General features: G+C 45.6%; 1 protein-coding gene across 1 annotated transcript in view; it reads left to right on the top strand.

Annotated features, from left to right (window-relative positions):
* LOC115172104 (usherin-like) overlaps window positions 1-23,605 on the top strand; it is a 188,542-nt gene that overhangs the window by 97,460 nt on the left and 67,477 nt on the right. Inside the window, exons 11-13 of the mRNA XM_029729288.1 lie at window positions 17,195-17,390; window positions 18,412-18,542; window positions 22,295-22,490. Coding sequence (XP_029585148.1) covers window positions 17,195-17,390; window positions 18,412-18,542; window positions 22,295-22,490 — 523 coding nt within the window. The remainder of the gene's footprint in view (window positions 1-17,194; window positions 17,391-18,411; window positions 18,543-22,294; window positions 22,491-23,605) is intronic.

The raw sequence follows: 23,605 nt of genomic DNA, 5'->3' as shown, positions 1-23,605 counted from the left end.
CCTCTGTCTCCTACACCCAGGCTGCTGTGGTCAGAAGGGGTCGTAAATTCCTAAGAAAATGTCCTGCTTCATGGCCACAGTATAAAGAGACAGAGTGTTTTCATAGAGAGACAAAGGAATTCTTCCACCTCACAGAATTGGAGAACCGAACGACATTTATGTTCTGGAGAAGGTATAAAAGATCGGTGAAGAATCCAGCTACGAACTGGTCCGTTTGGTACAATTTTGTGAAACTCATGAGAGACAATACCATAATAATGTTTATATACTAGCCTCAGCTATGAGACTTACATCTAATGGTTGTATAAAATTAATGAATAAGGATAAAGCTATTTGGAATACGTTGGGATGCTTGTAAGATGTTAATGTGAGAGAATTGTATTTTCTGTTTAAAGTTTTACCAAGTCATCGGCACGCCCCCAGGGACACAGACAGGACCTGGTGTCATGAGACAGCCTTTTTCTGTCATTCCGAATATAACCCCCACCCAGGGTTTCTTTCCCCAGACCAGGCCTCCACTCCATTGCGAGTTGGCTAATAGGTTTGACCATGCATCCCTCTACTGAACTTTAACCATACCACATGGTTAAACTATTAGACTATCGATACAGAATAATAACAAGTCTTTGATATTAATTACTAGTCTGCAGCTAGGAATTCGGTATCATTGAACGCGACAACCGCCGGAAACATCTGTCCTATAACGACATGAACGAATGTCGCTTTGAAAGATCCATTCTAACCAAGAGAGAGAGAGAGAGAGAGAGAGAGAGAACTCTCCAACAGAATGACCTTTCCAACAAAGATCCCGACGACACACTGAGCGTAAATATATATATATTGATTGCAATTGTTCCCGAATGAGTGAGCGTTCATGTGCAAAGGATTAGCAGTTCAATTGTATAATATTAAATTCTGAAGCACCCCTTTTGTTTAACAAGCCGCCATGCCGGTTTAGCCCACTAGGGCACATTCCTCTACCATTTCTTTGTAACGATACCTACTGTTTTGTATGCCTTTCTGTTGAATTATTTAGTTTAGCAAATACATGATTTTAAGACAACTGATGTATGGATGACTCATAGTGAAGACTGGGTTCGTGCAGATAACCAACAATTTACGACGTTTGGAATGAGACTGACCAAGGTAAAGAATACGTCATTAAATCAGAAGACTCAGAGATCAGATATTATGATATCTGATAGTTATATTAGGAAAATTATAACTTTGTAATCTGAATATTTTCCTTGGTGCCCCGACCTCCTAGTTAATTACAGTTACACGATTAATCAGTTTAATCGCGTAATAATAATTATAGAGAGTTATTTGATAAAAATAAGTCTTCAGTTTTAATGATGCCAAAGACACGACAACCCTATGGGACTCCCAATCACGGCTGGATGTGATACAGCCTGGATTCAAACCAGGGACTGTAGTGACACGTCTAGCACTGAGATGCAGTGCCTTAGACCGCTGTGCCACTCGGGAGCCCAGAGAAAGCGAGAAGTGGAAAGTTACTTTATTAACAAAATAAGACAGGCTTTATTCTGTGTGTGTGTGTGCGTGTGCGTGTGCGTGTGTGCGTGTGTGTGTATTGTGTGGTTCTCTGACATCCTCCAGTGCTCTCCTGGGTCACAATCCAAATAACGTCTCAAATCGACTAGAACAATGACGCTCTCACTCTCTCTTCTTCTCTTTCTCTTATACGCTCACTCTCTCTTCTTTTTCTCTTATACGCTCATTCTCTCTTCTTCTCTTTCTCTTATACGCTCATTCTCTCTTCTTCTCTTTCTCTTATACGCTCATTCTCTCTTCTTCTCTTTCTCTTATACGCTCATTCTCTCTTCTCTTTCTCTTATACGCTCACTCTCTCTTATTCTCTTTCTCTTATACACTCATTCTCTCTTCTTCTCTTTCTCTTATACGCTCATTCTCTCTTCTTCTCTTTCTCTTATACGCTCACTCTCTCTTCTCTTTCTGTCATACGCTCTCTTTCTTTCCATTTCTCGCTTTCCCTCTTTCACTTTCTATTTCTCTCTGTCTCTCTCTCGCTCTCTCTCTATATATATACCTCTTTTCTCTCTCTCTCTCTCTCTCTCTCTCCCTCTCTCTGTATGTGTGTGTCAACATTGAAGCATGCACGAGAGCACCAGCTGTTCCTGACGACTTTGTGATCACGCTCTCCGTAGCCTATGTGAATTAGACCTTTAAACAGGTCAACATTACACAAGGCCGCAGGGCCAGATGGATTACCAGGACGTGTAATCTGAGCATGCGCTGACCAACTGGCAAGTGTCTTCACTGACATTTTCAACCTCTCCCTGTCTGAGTCTGTAATACCAACATGTTTCAAGCATAGTTCCTTTGCCCAAGAACACCAAGGTAACCTGCCTAAATGACTACCGACCCGTAGCACTCACGTCTGTAGCCATGAAGTGCTTTTAAAGGCTGGTCATGGCTCATATCAACACCATCATCCCAGAAACCCTAGACCCACTCCAATTTGCATACCGCACCAACAGATCCACAGATGATGCAATCTCTATTGCACTCCACACTGCCCTTTCCCACCTGGACAAAAGGAACACCTATGTGAGAATGCTGTTCATTGACTACAGCTCAGCGTTCAACACCATAGTGTCCTCAAAGCTCATCACTAAGCTAAGGACCCTGGGACTAAACATCTCCCTCTCCAACTGGATCCTGGACTTCCTGACGGGCCACCCCCAGGTGGTGAGGGTAGGTAACAACACAATCGCCACGCTGATCCTCAACACGGGGGCCCCTTAGGAGTGCGTGATCAGTCCCCCCTGTACTCTCTGTTCTCACAGGACTGCACGGCCAGGCACGACTACAACACCATCATTAAGTTTGCCGATGACACAACAGTGGTAGGCCTGATCACCAACAACGGGAGCCTATATGGAGGAGGTCAGAGACCTGGCAGTGCGCTGCCAGGATGTGTGGTGCCAGGATAACAACTTCTCCCTCAACGTGATCAAGACAAAGGAGATGATCGTGGACTACAGGAAAAGGAGGGCCGAGCATGCCCCATTCTCATCGACGGGGCTGTAGTGGAGCAGGTTAAGAGCTTCAAGTTCCTTGGTGTCCACATCAGCAACAAACTATCATGGTCCAAACACACCAAGACAGTCATGAAGAGGGCACGAGACTGAAAAGATTTGGCATGGTTCCTCAGATCCTCAAAATGTTCTACAGCTGCACCATCGAGAGCATACTGACTCATTGTGTTAGAAGTTCACCTAGGGGTCATGATTGGGGCTGTACAAATGTTTGATGTATTAGAATAATTGATTATGCTTATGTTGTATAAATAGAAGGGGAGGGGTTATAAAGACCCCTTCTTACATTTATAAGGTCCTAGACTACAGATTAACAATATATATATATTCATTATAGAGGTTGCCAGGACAGCGATGCCAGGACAGCGATGCCAGGACAGCGGAGTCAATCACCACCTTCCGGAGACACCTGAAACCCCACCTCTTTAAGGAATACCTGGGATAGGATAAAGTAATCCTTCTAACCCCCCCCCTTTAAAAGATTTAGATGCACTATTGTAAAGTGGTTGTTCTACTGGATATTATAGGTGAATGCACCAATTTGTAAGTCGCTCTGGATAAGAGCGTCTGCTAAATGACTTAAATGTAAAATGTAAATGTAGGTTTAGAATTGTTCCACAGTTGTTTTCTAGTTCTCTCTCTCTCTCTTATAAAGAGACCCCTCTGGGAAATGTGTGACTGAGACAGAACTCTGCAGGGGAGTGTGGGAGATAAGAGACTAGTCAGACATTCCACAATAAATACACTTTGGGGAGTGGACATTTATTGCCTAGCTTTTAGATAACACTGAAACTCTATGTTTGTATAGCTATGGATGCATGGGCTCAGGAGTAGAAGGTATGACGTAGTCAGTGACATCATTAAGGCTGGACTTCGGTTTAATAAAACAACTTGAGACTTTTTCTATGGGGCAGAACTTACTCGGAAACATGCATGCTATGTTCCTGATTGTCAACTTCTGTCTGCAATTGTATTAATAAAGGTTTTTGAATTATTTAATTAAAGATATTGTCATAATGCTAATTTCACCAATGAGCCAATGATTGACAAGGATGAAAGGAATGAACCCTAACAGTTCCATCACTGCCTGGTATGGCAACTGCTCAGCCTCTGGTCGTAAGGCGCTACAGAGGGTAGTGCGTACGGCCCAGTACATCACTGGGGCCAAGCTTCCTGCTATCCAGGACCTCTATACCAGATGGTGTCAGAGGAAGGCCCTAAGAATTGTCCAATACTCCAGCCACCCTAGTCATAGACTGTTCTCTCTGCTACCACACGGCAAGCGGTACCAGAGTGCAAAGTCTAGGTCCAAAAGGCTTCTTAACAGCTTCTACCCCCTAGCCATAAGACGCCTGAACAGCTTATCAAATGGCTACCCTGGCTACCCCCCCCCCCCCCCCCCCCCCCCCCCCCCACTTACATGTACGTATTACCTCAATTACCTCGACAAACCTGTACCCCCGCACATTGATTCTGTACCGGTACCCCCTGTATATAGCCTCCACATTGATTCTGTACCGGTACCCCCTGTATATAGCCTCCACATTGATTCTGTACCGTAACACCCTGTATATAGCCTCCACATTGATTCTGTACCGTAACACCCTGTATATAGCCTCCACAATGATTCTGTACCGGTACCCCCTGTATATAGCCTCCACATTGATTCTGTACCGTAACACCCTGTATATAGCCTCCACATTGATTCTGTACCGTAACACCCTGTATATAGCCTCCACATTGATTCTGTACCGTAACACCCTGTATATAGCCTCCACATTGATTCTGTACCGTAACACCCTGTATATAGCCTCCACATTGATTCTGTACCGTAACACCCTGTATATAGCCTCCACATTGATTCTGTACCGTAACGCCCTGTATATAGCCTCGTTACTGTTATTTTACTGTTGCTCTTTTATTATTTGTTACTTTTCTATTTTTATTTTGTATTTATTTTTTACTTCAGTTAATTTCAGTTAATACTTTCAGTTAATACCTCTTAACTCATATTTTTGATCAATACTGCATTGTTGGTTAAGGGATTAAGGGGTTAAGTAAGCATTGCACTGTAAGGTTTTACACCTGTTGTATTCTGCGCATGTGACAAATACAATTTGATTGATTGATTTTATTTTTGACTAAACACATTGATAACTGAAGGATTTCTGTAAGCTGAACCTCAGAGATTCTTTGTGTTATGAATGGAAAACACACAGATAACCCCACAAGTATGTGCGTGTGTGCACCCTTGGTAAATATATATATATTTTATTTTATTTATTTAACCTTTGTTTAACTAGTCAGCTCGGAGTCAGTTAAGAACAAAGTCTTATTTACAATGAATTCCTAGGAACAGTGGGTTAACTGCCATGTTCAGGGGCAGAACGAAAGATTTTTACCTTGTCAGCTCGGAGATTCGATCTAGCAAACTTTCGGTTACTGGCCCTACACTCTAACCACTAGGCTACCTGCAAAATTAGTGGAGGGCACTGACAGTGCATGTCAGAGTTAAATGGAAGAAGTTTAGAACCACCAAGACTCTTCGTAGAGCTGGTCGCCCGGCCAAACTGAGCAATCGGCCAAGGTGACCAAGAACCCGATGGTCACTCAGACAAAGCTCAAGAATTCCTCTGTGGAGATGGGAGAACCTTCCAGAAGGACAACAATCTCTGCAGCACTCCACCAATCAGGCCTTTATGGTAGAGTGGCCAGACGGAAGTCACTCCTCAGTAAAAGGCTCATGTCAGCCCGCATGGAGTTTGCCAAAAGGCACATAAAGACTCTCAGACCATGACAAACAAGATTCTCTGGTCTGATGAAACCAAGATGGAACTCTTTGGCCTGAATGCCAAGCGTCACCTCTGGAGGAAACCTGTCACCATCACTACAGTGAAGCATGGTGGTGGCAGCATCATGCTGTGGGGATATTTTTCAGTGGCAGGGACTGGGAGACTAGTCAGGATCGAGGCAAAGATAAACAGAGCAAAGTACAGAGAGATCCTTGATGAAAACCTGCTCCAGAGCGCTCAGGACCTCAGACTGGGGCAAAGGTTCACCTTTCAACAGGACAACAACCCTAAACACACAGCCAAGACAACGCAGGCGTGGCTTCGGGACACGCCTGCGTTGTCTTGGCTGTGTGTTATATTGGTGGAGTGCTGAATGTCCTTGAGTGGCCCAGCCAGAGCCCAAACTTGAACCCGATCGAACATCTCTGGAGAGACCTGAAAATAGCTGTGCAGCAAAGCTCCCCGTCCAACCTGACAGAGCTTGAGAGGATATGCATAGAGGAATGGGAGAACCTCCCAAAATACAGGTGTACCAAGCTTGTAGCGTCATACCCAAGAAGACTCAAGGCTGTAATCGCTGCCAAAGGTGCTTCAACAAAGTACTGAGTAAAGGGTCAGAATACTTATGTAAATGTGATATTCTTTGCAAAAATGTATAAAAACATGTTTTTCCTTTGTCATTATGGGGTATTGTGTGTAGATTGATGAGGGGGGAAAACAATTTAATCAATTTTAGTTTAAGGCTGGAATTTAACAAAAATGTGGAAAAAGTCAAGGGGTCTGAATACTTTCCGAATGCACTGTATATCTGGGGAAGGGTATAAAACAATTTCTAGAGTGTTGAAAGTTTCCAAGAGCATAGTGGTTTCCATCATTGGGAAATACCCAGACACCGCCTACAACTAGCTGTCCGACTAAACTGAGCAACCGGGCAAGAAGGACCTTGGTCAGGGAAGTGACCTAGAATGCAATGACCACTCTGACAGAACTACAGTGTTCCTTGGCTGAGATGGGAGCACTTCACCAATCTGGGCTTTATGGGAGAGTGATCAGACGGAAGCCACTCCTCAGTAAAAGGCACATGACAGCACGTCAGGTGTTTGCAAAAAGACACCTGAAAGATGGATTAAACAAACGAACAGTCAGTAACACAATAGCAAAAAAATCTATATACAGTGTGTGCAAATGAGGTAAGATTCGGGAGATAAGACAATAAATAGGCTGTAGTGGCGAAGTAATTACAATTTATCAATTAACACTGGAGTGATAGATGTGCAGAAGATGAATGTGCGTGTTGAGATACTGGGGTGCAAAGGAGAATAAAAAAAATAATATGGGGATGAGGTAGTTGGATGGGCTATTTACAGATGGGCTATGTACAGGTGCAATGATCTGTGAGCTGCTCTGACAGCTGACGCTTAAAGTTAATGAGGGAGATATGAGTCTCCAGCTTCGGTCATTTTTGCAATTCGTTCCAGTCATTGGCAGCAGAGAACTGGAAGGAAAGGCGGTCAAAGAAGGAATTAGCTTTGGGGGTGACCAGTGAAATATACCTGCTGGAGTGCGTGCTACGGGTGGGTGCTGCTATGGTGATGTCACGTTCGTCATAATAATGATCGGACCAAGGCGCAGCGTGAGTAGTGTTCCACATAATTTATTAGAAAGTGAAACTTTAGAAAAAAATACTAAACAAATAAAGAATAAACGAACCGTGACTACAATGCAACTACACATAAACAATATCCCATAACCCCCAAGTGAAAAACAAGCTACTTAAGTATGATCCCCAATTAGAGACAACGATTACCAGCTGCCTCTAATTGGGAATCATACAAATCAACCAAACATAGAAAAACTAAACTAGAACCCCACATAGAAAATAATAACTAGAAGAAAAAAAACAGTCACGCCCTGACCTACACTAACATAGAAAATAAGAGCTTTCTATGGTCAGGACGTGACAGGTGATCAGTGAGCTGAGATAAGGCGGGGATTTACCTAGCAAAGACTTATAGATGACCTGGAGCTAGTTTGTTTGGCGACAAATATGAAGCGAGGGCCAGCCAACGAGAGCATACAGGTCGTAGTATATGGGGCTTTGGTGACAAAACGGATGGCACTGTGATAGACTGCATCCAATTTGTTGAGTAGAGTGTTGGAGGCTATTTTGTAAATGACGTCGCAAAGTCAAGGATCGGTAGGGTAGTCAGTTTTACGAGGATATGTTTGGCAGCATGAGTGAAGGATACTTTGTTGCGAAATAGGAAGCTGATTCTAGATTTAATTTTGGATTGGAGATGCTTAATGTGAGTCTGGAAGGAGAGTTTACAGTCTAACCAGTCAGAACCGTCCAGAGTAGTGATGCTGGACGGGCGGGCAGGTGCGGGCAGCGATCGGTTGAAGAGCATGCATTTAGTTTTACTTGCATTTAAGAGCAGTTGGAGGCCACGGAAGGAGAGTTCCATGTCAGGCTCTTATCTCCTGCCACTATTTCGTCCCAAGTCCAGGATATTCTCTCTCTAAGATCCTCCACAGACCAGAATGCCATTATCTCCCGGGTACGCTGCTTGGTCCTTTGTAGATGGGATATTGGCATTGAAGCTCGTCTGGAGGTTAGTTAACACAGTGTCCAAAGAAGGGCCAGAAGTATACAGAATGGTGTCGTCTGCGGAGAGGTGGATCAGAGAATCACCAGCAGCAAGAGCGACATCATTGATGTGTACAGAGAAAAGAGTCGGCCCAAGATTTGAACCCTGTGGCACCCACATAGAGACTGCCAGAGGTCCGGACAACAGGCCCTCCGATTTGACACACTGATCTCTGTCTGAGAAGTAGTTGGTGAACCAGGCGAGGCAGTCATTTGAGAAACCAAGGCTGTTGAGTCTGCCAATAAGAATGTGGTGATTGACAGAGTCGATGAATACGGATGCACAGTATTTTATCAATGGCGGTTATGATATTGTTTAGGACCTTGAGCGTGGCTGAGGTGCACCCATGACCAGCTCTGAAACCAGATTGCATAGCGGAGAAGGTACGGTGGGATTCGAAATGGTCAGTGATCTGTTTGTTAACTTCGCTTTCGAAGACCTTAGAAAGGCAGGGTTGGATAGATATAGGTCTGTAACAGTTTTGGTCTAGAGTGTCTCCCCTTTGAAGAGGGGGATGACCGCGGCAGCTTTCCAATCTTTGGGGATCTCAGACGATACGAAAGAAAGGTTGAACAGGCTAGTAATAGGGGTTGCAACAATTGCGGCGGATCATTTTAGAAAGAGAGGGTCCAGATTATCTAGCCCAGCTGATTTGTAAGGGTCCAGATTTTGCAACTCTTTCAGAACATCAGCTATCTGGATTTGGGTGAAGGAGAAATGGGGGAGGCTTGGGCAAAATGCTGTGGGGGGTGCAGGGCTGTTGACCCGGGTAGGGGTAGCCAGGTGGAAAGCATGGCCAGCTGTAGACAAATGCTTATTGAAATTCTCAATTATTGTGGATTTATCAGTGGTGACAGTGTTCCCTAGCCTCATTGCAGTGGGCAGCTGGGAGGAGGTGCTCTTATTCTCCATGGACTTAACAGTGTCCCAGAACTTTTTGGAGTTTGTGCTACAGGATGCAAATTTCTGTTTGAAAAAGCTAGCCTTTGCTTTCCTAACTGCCTGTGTATATTGGTTCCTAACTACCCTGAAAAGTTGCATATCGCGGGGGCTATTCGATGCTAGTGCGGTACGCCACAGGATGTTTTTATGCTGGTCGAGGGCAGTCAGGTCTGAAGTGAACCAAGGGCTATATCGGTTCTACATTTTCTGAATGGGGCATGCTTATTTAAGATGGTGAGGAAGGCACTTTTAAAGAATAACCAGGCATCCTCTACTGACGGAATGAGGTCAATATCCTTCCAGGATACCCGGGCCAGGTCGATTAGAAATGCCTGCTCGCTGAAGTGTTTTAGGAAGCGTTTGACAGTGATGAGGGGTGGTCGTTTGACCGCAGACCCATTAAGGACGCAGGCAATGAGGCAGTGATCGCTGCGATCCTGGTTGAAGACAGCATAGGTGTATTTAGAGGGCAGGTTGGTCAGGATGATATCTATGAGGGTGCCCGTGTTTACGGATTTGGGGTTGTACCTGGTAAGTTCATTGATCATTTGTGTGAGATTGAGGGCATCTAGCTTAGATTGTAGGACGGCCGGGGTGTTAAGCATGTCCCAGTTTAGGTCACCTAATAGTACGAGCTCTGAAGATAGATGGGGGGCAATCAATTCACATATGGTGTCCAGGACACAGCTGGGGGCAGAAGGTGGTCTATAACCAGCGGCAACGGTGAGAGACTTGTTTCTGGAAAGGTGGATTTTTAGAAGTAAAAGCTTGAATTGTTTGGCCACAGACCTAGATAGTATGACAGAACTCTGCAGGCTATCTCTGCAGTAGATTGCAACTCCGCCCCCTTTGTCAGTTCTATCTTGTTGGAAAATGTTATAGTTAGGGATGGAAATTTCAGGATTTTTGGTGGCCTTCCTATGCCAGGATTCAGACACGGCTAGGACATCTGTGTTGGCAGAGTGTGCTAAAGCATTGAATAAAACAAACTTAGGGAGGAAGCTTCTGATGTTAACATGCATGAAACCAAGGCTTTTACAGTTACAGAGGTCAACAAATGAGAGCGCCTGGGGAATGGGAGTGGAGCTAGGCGCTGCAGGGCCTGGGTTAACCTCTACATCACCAGAGGAACAGAGGGGGAGTAGGATAAGAGTATGGCTAAAGGCTATAAGAACTGGTCGTCTAGTGCGTTCAGAACAGAGAGTAAAAGGAGCAGGTTTCTGGGTGCGGAAGAATAGAATCAAGGCATAATGTACAGGCAAGGGTATGGTAGGATGTTGATACAGTGGAGGTAAACCTAGGCATTGAGTGACGATGAGAGAGGTTTTATCTTTAGAGACACAATTTAAACCAGGTAAGGTCACCGCATGTGTGGGAGGTGGAACAAAAGGGCTAGCTAAGGCATATTGAGCAGGGCTGGAGGCTCTACAGTGTAGTAAGACAATAATCACTAACCAAAACAGCAATGGACAAGGCATATTGACATTAGGGAGAGGCATGCGTAGCCGAGGGATCATAGGGACCAGTGAGTAGCTAGGCGAGCTGGAGACACAGCGATTCAGACAGCTAGCGGGCCGGGGCTAGCAGGCTAGCAGAAGGGCCTTAGGGGGACGTCGCGACGGAAGAGTCTTTTGTAGCCCCCTCGGATGGTTACGTTGGCAGGGCTCCGTGTAGGCATTAAAAGGGTCCAGGCCAATTGACAAAATAGGTATTGTAGCCCAAGAAATTGGCTGATGGACCTCCGATATGCTCTAGACAGCTAGCGGGCCGCGGCTAGCAGGCTAGTGGGTGGGCCTTCAGGGGACGTCGCGACGGACGAGCCTGCAGCTACCCGGGAGATGGACCAAGCACGAGGCTAGTTCCCGGCTAACTGGTGCTTGCTTCGGGACAGAAACGTTCTAGATATACTGTATATTGAGAATCGCCCTTAATTTTGACAAAATGAAGATATGATTTGAAGGCCATATCCTCCAACCCTAGTATGTATGTTTATCTGTGTATAGGTCTGAGAGCCTCTGTTGAGTGGTGAAGCTTCTGCTGTGTGTCAGTGAGACATGCAGCAGCAGGCTGAGCAGAAGAGATATTAGACATAAATATTGCATGTATCCTGTAGAGTTAGATCGAGGTCGGGCCGTGACGGCTGCTCTGCTCAGCTGCAGAATTTCCACAGTGACATTAAAATGGCCGAGATGGTCAGACATGTGTCAGCATGATGATCACTGGAGAGGTCGGAGCAGAGGCCCAAGACACACACACACACTTGACATGCAAGTACACACACATACACACACACGATACACACACAAAGTATGCAGACACACGAATGCAAGTGGACACGCCTACTTTTCTTATTCTAATTCATTGGTAGTTTCAGCTTTGTGACACGGAGACAAGCAACAAACAGAGCGGAAGGAGAGGCAGAGAAAGAAAGACATGAGGAAGAGGGAGTGTCTCTCGACTGTAGGTAAATTAGGAAAAAAGAAGGAAGAAGAGAGAGAGCGAGAGAGGAAGAAAGAAAAGGAAAGAGCGCTTAAGGTGTGTGTCTGATCCGTACTGACAGTTAGTAGAGGCCACGGTCTCTGTTGGCAAAGCATGCTAAAGCAGCACATTTTCACCAGCGACAAAGGTTAACTGTGGCTCACGCACACACACACGGATACCGCAATCTTTCCAGGGGGAGCGTGAAATTGGCCATGGCATTCAGAATGGGGTTAGGTAGAACCACGAACGAACACACTCTGGATTTTTGACATCTCTGTTAAGATAAATCCACACTCAGCTAGTTTCCTCTAGCAGTTTAACACAGACACAGTGGTTAGTCCTATACCTCCCCCATCTCTAGTGATTTCAATGAATACATGTGATTATCTCCATCTCTAATCTCACAGTCAACAGTTTAGCATTATCAATCAATACCTGTGATTACTCTGTCATAACTTATTGATTCGTAATTGATACACAGACATTATGTCAGGTCACTCTGATTATTACTTTTCTTTATACAGCTTGGTTTGATTTTATGGGGGAAGCTCACCTCATCCACTACCATACATGTTGATACCAAGGAAACTATTTTTGGTGAGAAATCTCAACACACATCAGCTATTACATTTACATTTTGGTCATTTAGCAGACGCTCTTATCCAGAGCGACTTACAGTAGTGAATGCACACATTTCAGACATTTCATTAAAAAAAAAACACATACTGGTCCCCTGTGGGAATCGAACCCAGAACCCTGGCGTTGCAAACACCATGCTCTACCAACTGAGCCACACGGGACCCTGTCACAGAGAGGTGAGGAACAGAGAGTGCCCAGGAATGATTCTGTGGCCATGAAATACCAACAATTCCAGAAATACCACGAAGCATCACCAGTGTTGATTTCTACATAAAGAATGTGTACTGCTATCCCAACCCGATGCAGCCCAACACTTCAGAATTCATAGAGAGAGAGAATGAATGCCCCCAAAAAACAAAAAACCTTTCTCTTTCATTTGCTATGCTAATGTGTGCTGCACACATAACTATGAGAACGAGGGAGGAGGAGGGAGGAAGAAAGAAAGAGACGTAGAGAGGGATTTCTCTTGGAAGTGAGGAATGAAAAGCAGCTTTGATTTGTGAAGCGGTGAGGAACAAGGAGATCCAGGCAACGCATGCTAATGGAGGCCTGTTTTAACTGGCGAGGATGCCTGCCTGTGAATACACACCTCCCCAGACGGACCCGTGTTCGTTAGCGAGAGTGTATGCCTGTGTGCGTGCATGTGTGTGTGTGTGCGTGATGTCTCAGGAGAACCCCCCCCCCCCCGCTGCTTCATCAGATCCACTTAATAATCACCCAACGGGAATGTCGGCCTGGGCCCTGTTCAAACACCTCCACACACAGATAAATAATTTATGTCTTTAAAATCATATTCATGTTTTAGACATGCAGATACATGTATGTTTTTGTAATGCTATGTGTAACTTTGTATAACTAAAGGAAAAGAGATCCCAATGAATATATTAGTGTGTTTAAGGAGCTTGCTGACACAGTGTGTGTGTGTGTGTGTGTGTGTGTGTGTGTGTGTGTGTGTGTGTGTGTGTGTGTGTGTGTGTGTGTGTGTGTGTGTGTGTGTGTGTGTGTGTGTGTGAGATTAATAATCTTATCTCTCCCAGTGATTCTTCGTCTCATTCCCTGAGTGTAGTGTACTGTCTCCATGTTGGTTGGTGTACAGGTACTGTACTGTTCTGTATGGGCTGACAGGTACTGTACTGTTCTGTATGGGCTGACAGGCACGGTACTGTTCTGTATGGGCTGACAGGCACGGTACTGTTCTGTATGGGCTGACAGGTACTGTACTGTTCTGTATGGGCTGACAGGCACTGTACTACTCTGTATGGGCTGACAGGCACTGTACTGTTCTGTATGGGCTGACAGGCACTGTACTGTTCTGTATGGGCTGACAGGTACTGTACTGTACTGTTCTGTATGGGCTGACAGGCACTGTACTGCTCTGTATGGGCTGACAGGTACTGTACTGTTCTGTATGGGCTGACAGGTACTGTACTACTCTGTATGGGCTGACAGGTACTGTACTACTCTGTATGGGCTGACAGGTACTGTACTGTTCTGTATGGGCTGACAGGCACTGTACTGCTCTGTATGGGCTGACAGGCACTGTACTGTTCTGTATGGGCTGACAGGTACTGTACTGTTCTGTATGGGCTGACAGGTACTGTACTGTTCTGTATGGGCTGACAGGTACTGTACTTCCTATCTCTGTCTAGCCCGGATGTTACCTGGTAAGGAGATATTGTGGAGAGACTTGGTGTGTGTTCTTCTTTTCTCCTGTCACCTCTCTCTCTCTCTCTCTCTCTCACTCTCTCTCTCTCTCTCTCTCTCTCTCTCTCTCTCTCTTTCTCTCTCACTCTCTCTCTCTTTCTCACTCTCTTTCTCACTCTCTCTCTCTGCTCTCTCTCTCTTTCTCACTCTCTCTCTCTCTCTCTCTTTCTCACTCTCTTTCTCTCTCTCTCTCTCTCTCTCTCACTCTCTCTCTCTTTCTCACTCTCTTTCTCTCTCTCTCTCTCTCTCTCACTCTCTCTCTCTTTCTCACTCTCTTTCTCTCTTTCTCTCTCACTCTCTCTCTTTCTCACTCTCTTTCTCACTCTCTCTCTCTCACTCTCTCTCTTTCTCTCTCACTCTCTCTCTCACTCTCTCTCTCTCTCTCTCTCACTCTCTTTCCGCTCTCTCTTTCTCGCACTCACTCACTCACTTACTCACTCACTCAATTCAATTCAATTCAAAGGGCTTAATTGGCATGGAAACATAAGTTAACTTTGCCAAAGCAAGTGAAATAGATAATAAACAAAAGTGAAATAAACAGTAAAAAGTGAACAGTAAACATTACACTCACAGAAGTTCCAAAGGAATAGAGACATTTCAAATGTCATATTATGTATATATACAGTGTTGTAATGATGTGCAACAGGTCACACATCTTGCTGCTGTGATTGCACACTGGTATTTCACACAGTAGATATGGGAGTTTATCAAAATTGGATTTGTTTTAGAATTCTTTGTGAGTCTGCAATCTGAGGGAAATATGTGTCTCTAATATGGTCATAAATTCAACATGAGGTTAGGAAGTGCATCTCAGTTTCCAGCTCATTTTGTGGACAGTGTGCACATAGACGGTCTTTTCTTGAGAGCCAGGTCTGCCTACGGCCTCTCAATAGCAAGGCTATGCTCATAGAGTCTGTACATAGTCAAAGCTTTCCTTCATTTTGGGTCAGTCACAGTGGTCAGGTATTCTGCCACTGTGTACTCTCTGTTTAGGGCCAAATAGCATTCTAGTTTGCTCAGTTTTTTTTGTTAATTCTTTCCAATGTGTCAAGTAATTATCTTTTTGTTTTCTCATGATTTGGTTGGGTCTAATTGTGTTGCTGTCCTGGGGCTCTGTGGGGAGTGTTTGTGAACAGAGCCCCAGGACCAGCTTGTGTAGGGGACTCTTCTCCAGGTCCATCTCTCTGTAGGTGATGGCTTTGTTAAGAAAGGTTTGGGAATCGCTTCCTTTTAGGCTGTTGTAGAATTTAAAGTTATTTTCCTGGATTTTGATAATTAGCGGGTATCGGCCTAATTCTGCTCTGCATGCATTATTTGGTGTTTTACATTATACACAGAAGATATTTTTGCAGAATTCTGCATGCAGTTTGGTGTTTGTCCCATTTTGTGAATTCTTGGTTGGTGAGCGGACCCCAGACCTCACAACCATAAAGGGCAATGGGTTCTATAACTGATTCAAGTATTTTTAGCCAGATCCTAATTGGTATATCGAATTTGATGTTATCTTTTGATTGCGTAGAAGGCCCTTCTTGCCTTGTCTCTCAGATCGCTCACAGCTTTGTGGAAGTTACCTGTGGTGCTGATGTTTAGGTATGTATAGATTTTTGTGTGCTTTAGGGCAACGATGTTTAGATGGAATTTGTATTTTTGGTCCTGGTGACTGGACCTTTCTAGGAACACAGTTGTTTTTGTCTTACTGAGATTTACTGTCAGGGCCCAGGTTTGACAGAATATGTGCAGAAGATCTAGATGCTGCTGTAGGCCCTCCTTGGTTGGGGACAGAAACACCAGATCATCAGCAAACAGTAGACATTTGACTTCAGATTCTAGTAGGGTGAGGCTGGATGCTGCAGACTGTTCTAGTGCCCTCACCAATTCGTTGATATATATGTTGTAGAGGGTGGGGCTCTCTCTCTCTCTCTCTTTGCTGTTACCACATCTCCTACCATCTCTTTCTTTCTCTCTCTCTCTCTCCCTCTCTCTCTCCCTCACTCACTCTCTGTCTCTCTCTCTTTCTCTCTCTCTCTGGGTTAGTGATTCCCTGTGGACTTGAGGCCCTCCACTCAGCAGGACTTTCGGCCCCAATCTGCCTCAATATGTCTTCTTCCCCCCTCCATCTCTCTCTTCTTCCCCCTTTCTATCTCCCTCTCTATAAGCTATCCCTCCTTCTACCCACTCCCTCTCCTCGCCCCTCATCCCTCCCTCCCTCTCTCTCTCCTTCCTCCATCTCTCAGTGTGTCAGACAGTGGCGTAGCAGCACAGGTTTGTCTGTGTGTGAGTGTGTGCGTGTCACCAGGGAGCCCCGTGTTTTTAAATACATTTTTAATCATTCCATTTGATGCTCCTCTTGTCCACCATAATTTGTACTGACTGCTGAAAAGAATCAAAGACCATCAGCGCTTCAGCGCCAACACAAAAATACATTTTTCATTCCTTGTCTTTTTTCCTCTCCGCCTCACACCTCGACATGCTTGTTTTGACATAAAAGTGGCCTATTTTAACGATGCTGTTGTTGAAAGTCACTTTTAATTTCCCTACCTGATTTCCCTATGGTGTGTCTGTACATTTCAATGTGAATACAGGAGAATGAGGAGTGGGGTTTTATATATTCACGACACAATGGCAACACAATGAATGACAGCCGATGGTGAATGTGTACTGTTTCTCTCTTTAGAAAAGGTGCATAAGGGGAATATGTTGTTTGTGCTCTATTCTACCTGTGTTGCTCTCTGTTGTCAACGCTCTGTTTTCTTCACTTGTCTAACAGAGGTCCTCTGAGGTGTCCGTTTTGTTTTAATAGAATAGAAAAAAAACGCTTTATATTTACAGTTACTGTACATAAAACATACATTTGAGAAATGTTTTGGTTCTGTTTGTCTGTTAATTATTTATGTGTGTGTTACAGTGCCAGCGCTGTGCCCCACTCTACAATGACAAACCCTACAGGTCAGGTGACCAGGTCCAAGCCTACAGCTGTCGACCATGTGACTGCCATGGCCACGCCCTTTCCTGTCACTATGACATCACAGCTGACGCCCACCCCACTGAACACTACAGAGGAGGGGGAGGGGTGTGTGACGACTGTATGCACAATACTACAGGTATATAACTATACTGAACAAAAATATAAACTCAACATGAAACAATTTCTACATTTTTTTATATAGTGTGTGATTAAATTCTAATGACTTAATAATGATCTCCCCATCTCCACATCTTCAATCCCTCTCTCCTCTTTGACCTCTACCACCTCACACACCTACGCCCACCCTATCACTCACCTCTACTCCTTCCACCCCTGCCTCTACCACCTCACACACCTACGCCCACCCTATCACTCACCTCTACCCCTTAACCTCCACCCCTGCCTCTACCACCTCACACACCTACGCCCACCCTATCACTCACCTCTACCCCTTAACCTCCACCCCTGCCTCTACCACCTCACACACCTACGCTCACCCTATCACTCACCTCTACCCCTTAACCTCCACCCCTGCCTCTACCACCTCACACACCTACGCCCACCCTATCACTCACCTCTACTCCTTCCACCCCTGCCTCTACCACCTCACACACCTACGCCACCCTATCACTCACCTCTACCCCTTAACCTCCACCCCTGCCTCTACCACCTCACACACCTACGCCCACCCTATCACTCACCTCTACTCCTTACCATCCACCCCTGCCTCTACCACCTCACACACCTACGCCCACCCTATCACTCACCTCTACTCCTTACCATCCACCCCTGCCTCTACCACCTCACACACCTACGCCCACCCTATCACTCACCTCTACCCCTTAACCTCCACCCCTGCCTCTACCACCTCACACACCTACGCCCACCCTATCACTCACCTCTACCCCTTAACCTCCACCCCCTCCTTTATCTCTCATCCTTTCATCCTCCCCCTCTCTCCCCTCTTCCCCCTCTCTCGCTGTCCTCCCCACCCTTTCTCTCTCTCACTCTCTCTCCCTCCCTCCTCTGTCCCCCCTCCCTCGCTGTCCTCCCCACCCTTTCTCTCTCACTCTCTCTCCCTCCCTCCTCTGTCCCCCCTCCCTCCCCCCCTCCCTCTATCTCCCATTCTCTCCCCCCGCCCCTCTCTCTCCTTCCAGGTCGTAGCTGTGAGTCTTGTGTTAGTCAGTTCTACAGGGAGGTGGTTGCTGACCCCAGGTCAGAGGTTGTGTGTCGACCATGTGACTGTCACACACCTGGCTCCATCAACGGTAGTCTGGAGTGTCACCCGGTAAGGACCTATTCTTTTTCCTTTTCTTCCTCCTTCCTCCTTCACTCTACCTGTACCCTCCTGTAGGCATAACCAACATCAGTCTGGTGTGTCACCAGATTCTTCCTCCTTCCTCCTTCACTCTACCTGTATCCTCCTGTAGGCATAACCAACATCAGTCTGGTGTGTCACCAGATTCTTCCTCCTTCCTCCTTCACTCTACCTGTACCCTCCTGTAGGCATAATCAACATCAGTCTGGAGTGTCACCAGATTCTTCCTCCTTCCTCCTTCACTCTACCTGTACCCTCCTGTAGGCATAATCAACATCAGTCTGGAGTGTCACCAGATTCTTCCTCCTTCCTCCTTCACTCTACCTGTATCCTCCTGTAGGCATAATCAACATCAGTCTGGAGTGTCACCAGATTCTTCCTCCTTCCTCCTTCACTCTACCTGTATCCTCCTGTAGGCATAACCAACATCAGTCTAGAGTGTCACCAGATTCTTCCTCCTTCCTCCTTCACTCTACCTGTATCCTCCTGTAGGCATAATCAACATCAGTCTGGAGTGTCACCAGATTCTTCCTCCTTCCTCCTTCACTCTGCCTGTACCCTCCTGTAGGCATAATCAACATCAGTCTGGTGTGTCACCAGATTCATCCTCCTCCTTCCTCCTTCCTCCTTCACTCTACCTGTATCCTCCTGTAGGTATAATCAACGGCAGTCTGGAGTGTCACCAGATTCATCCCCCTTCACTCTACCTGTATCCTCCTGTAGGCATAATCAACGTCAGTCTGGTGTCACCAGATAGGCTTCCCTATCTTTCTTCTCGTCTTCTTCCTCCTTCTCCTCTTCCTCTTCATCCTCCTCCCTCTTCTTTCTCCTCATCCCTCCTTCTTTCTCTTCCTCCTCTCTCCCCTTCTAGTATTATCATACCTTAGTTTACCATAGACCAGGGCTATTCAATTCTAGTCCTACCTGGTTGTTAATTGCACACACCTGGTGCCCCAGGTCTGAATTAGTCCCTGATTGGAAGGAGAGAAGGAAAACCAGAAGTGTTTTGGCCCTCCAGGACCGGAATTGAACAGCCCTGCCATAGAGCCTCCACGGATATGTTGGTTCTCCCAGAGCCATCTATCAGGTTATATAGCTGTGTGATGTGGGAGACTGAGAGTGAGTATGTAAAAGTGTCATCACTGCTCCTAGCCCTCTAGAGAGAAACCCCACATTCCCTCCCTTTCTTTAGCTGAATATCACGGTGGCCATTCTGGAGAGACAGGTGATGTCGACAGAGACAGTGGATGACAAATTCCAAATCAATCTGAGGGTCAGTCCCAAGGAGAATAGTAGCTGTTGTAAACTCTCCCAGTGAAGGATGACTCCCTCTATAGCTCCATAGATTCATGGCTTTCCCTCTAATATTTCCTCTCTCTTTCACTGCTTTGGTGGTGTCAGGGGCTCCTGGGAGTTTCCACCATATTTCTGATACTAGTCATTTTACTTTCAAATCAGTGTAGGGAAGTGAACAAGTGCACACTTTGGGAGGATGGAGAGATAATTTGGGACATAGCCGTTGTCTACGGTCCAATGCTGAGCTCGATTGGTTTGGTTTGTATGTCATGTTCGTTTGGTGAAATACGCAGCCAACTAACCAAACACTTAACCAAACACACAAACAAACAAACAATGCAAGCACTTCTCAGCACACACACACACACACACACACACACACACACACACACACACACACACACACACACACACACACACACACACACACACACACACACACACACACACACACACACACTGCCCCTCAGTCTCTCAGGTGCTACAGTGAGGGAAAAAAGTATTTGATCCCCTGCTGATTTTGTACGTTTGCCCACTGACAAAGAAATGATCAGTCTATAATTTTAATGGTAGGTTTATTTGAACAGTGAGAGACAGAATAACAAAAAAATCCAGAAAAACGCATGTCAAAAATGTTATAAAATTATTTGCATTTTAATGAGGGAAATAAGTATTTGACCCCTCTGCAAAATATGACTTAGTACTTGGTGGCAAGACCCTTGTTGGCAATCACAGAGGTCAGACGTTTCTTGTAGTTGGCCACCAGGTTTGCACACATCTCAGGAGGGATTTTGTCCCACTCCTCTTTGCAGATCTTCTTCAAGTAATTAAGGTTGAGGCTGACGTTTGGCAACTCGAACCTTCAGCTCCCTCCACAGATGTTCTATGCGATTAAGGTCTGGAGACTGGCTAGGCCACTCCAGGACCTTAATGTGCTTCTTCTTGAGCCACTCCTTTGTTGCCTTGGCCGTGTGTTTTGGGTCATTGCCATGCTGGAATACCCATCCACGACCCATTTTCAATGCCCTGGCTGAGGGAAGGAGGTTCTCAACCAAGATTTGACGGTACATGGCCCTGTCCATCGTCCCTTTGATGCGGTGAAGTTGTCCTGTCCCCTTAGCAGAAAAACACCCCCAAAGCATAATGTTTCCACCTCCATGTTTGACGGTGGGGATGGTGTTCTTGGGGTCATAGGCAGCATTCCTCCTCCTCCAAACACGGCGAGTTGAGTTGATGCCAAAGAGCTCCATTTTGGTCTCATCTGACCACAACACTTTCACCCAGTTGTCCTATGAATCATTCAGATGTTCATTGGCAAACTTCAGACGGGCATGTATATGTGCTTTCTTGAGCAGGGGGACCTTGCGGGCGCTGCAGGATTTCAGTCCTTCACGGCGTAGTGTGTTACCAATTGTTTTCTTGGTGACTATGGTCCCAGCTGCCTTGAGATCATGAACAACATCCTCCCGTGTAGTTCTGGGCTGATTCCTCACCGTTCTCATGATCATTGCAACTCCACGAGGTGAGATCTTGCATGGAGCCCCAGGCCGAGGGAGATTGACAGTTCTTTTGTGTTTCTTCCATTTGCGAATAATCACACCAACTGTTGTCACCTTCTCACCAAGCTGCTTGGCGATGGTCTTGTAGCCCATTCCAGCCTTGTGTAGGTCTACAATCTTGTCCCTGACATCCTTGGAGAGCTCTTTGGAGAGCTCTTTGGTCTTGGCCATAGTGGAGAGTTTGGAATCTGATTGATTGATTGCTTCTGTGGACAGGTGTCTTTTTTACAGGTAACAAGCTGTGGTTAGGAGCACTCTCTTTAAGAGTGTGCTCCTAATCTCAGCCCGTTACCTGTATAAAAGACACCTGGGAGCCAGAAATCTTTCAGATTGAGAGGGGGTCAAATACTTATTTCCCTCATTAAAATGCAAATCAATTTATAACATTTTTGACATGCGTTTTTCATGATTTCTTTGTAATTCTGTCTCTCTGTCACTGTCACTGTTCAAATAAACCTACCATTAAAATTATAGACTGATCATTTCTTTGTCAGTGGGCAAACGTACAAAATCAGCAGGGGATCAAATACTTTTTTCCCTCACTTGTATGACCTCTTTACCCTACCCTCCTCATCCTTCTCTCCTCCTCCCTCATTCAAAATAATTGAGAAGCCTCGGTGAGTCCGAGCTGCCCATCCGTGACACGCTCCCACAATGCACTGCTGCACAAGTGGACTAATTGGTAACATGTCTCTCCATCTCTTCCTCTCCTCGCTCCTCGCTCCTCTCTTCCCTTCTCTCCGCCCCTACTCATCTCTCCCTCCTCTCTCTCTCTCTCTCTCTATCTCTCTCTCCCGCACTCCTCTCATTCCCTCTCTCTCTTTTTCTCTCTTCCCCCTCCCCCTACCTCCCCCTCTCCCTCTCTAGGTGGGGGGCCAGTGTAAGTGTAAGAGGCGTGTGTCTGGCAGGCGGTGTGATGCGTGTCAGGTTGGATTCTACTCTCTGCAGCCGTGGGGCCCCGAGGGCTGTCTGCCGTGCGGCTGCAGCGCTGCTGGCACCCGGGGAGACGACGGCACCTGTCACCAGCAGTCAGGACAGTGCCAGTGCAAGACACACGTAATCGGTAGGTAGCAAGTTAGCACTTCTGGGTGATGGCTCTGGTCATAGGAGCACATGGGAGGCCTCTCTCTCTCTCTCTCTCTCTCTCTACCTTGCTGTTATTTCTACATGCATCACTCTCTATTTCTCTCTCTCTCTTTTCTCTCTTTTTTTCTCTCTCTCTCTTCTCTCTCTCCCTCTCTATCTCTCTCTCGCTTCATCCTCTTCTCTATCTTTCTGCTCTCACTACCTTCCTCTCCTTATCTTTTGTTCCCCCTTCTATCTCTCTTTCCCAAAGGATAATGAGAGAGTAGATTTAGTTGATTAAAGAGTGAAGATGAGAGAAAAAACAACATTTGTTCATTTTTTTCATTCTAGAAGATATTTAGTTATATCATAATGTACTCATTTGCAAGAAACACTAAACATAAACATGAATTGTTTGTATTTATAATATGGTAAAGTGACTAACACATAGACTAACCTGTATGTAAGTGGTATGATTAGGTTGTTGAGCACTCAGCACATTCTTGGCCAATCTATCTGTTTCTTTCTTCTCCCAAAACACACACTACACACAGCCCTTCTTTTCATGACATCACCACTAGCGCCAGCCAAGGTTTTCCTCCTTCTTGTGGACGTTCCTTCCTCGCTCCTTTGTGATGAATCTGCTCCGTTTCTCCCCTGAGTGTCTTTCAAGAATCTCGTATGAAATGCAAAACCAATCCTACTCAACATACCATGTTTATTGCTAAGCCAGGATATCAGCGTCCACCTCATTTTAATTCTCTAATTCAATGACAAGTGGATTAGAACAAACTGTCCCGGGCCCCGCCTCCTTTTCACTCCCCACTCTTTATCATTTATTTTGCTCCCATAGGTATTTTTCTGAAATTAGATTTGATTACGGCAATGTATTACCGGCTGGGTGTTTGAGGGGCGCAGTGGCTTCATAAGTGCATTGTGTACATAATAGTATTTGAAATGATGATATACTGTTGGCTGAGGAGCATGATGGGATGTGGGGGGGGACATGCCCCAATACATGCAAACTGTAGAGATACACGCGTGTGTGGGCTCACGCATATACACACCAAAACACACACACTAACACCCACTCCCACTTACCTAGGATTTAAT

The sequence above is a fragment of the Salmo trutta genome, chromosome 33 (genome assembly GCF_901001165.1).
Source record: "Salmo trutta chromosome 33, fSalTru1.1, whole genome shotgun sequence".
Taxonomy (NCBI): Eukaryota; Metazoa; Chordata; class Actinopteri; order Salmoniformes; family Salmonidae; genus Salmo; species Salmo trutta.
Note: the sequence above shows the minus strand (reverse complement) of the source record. Positions and strands in the feature narration are given on the sequence as shown.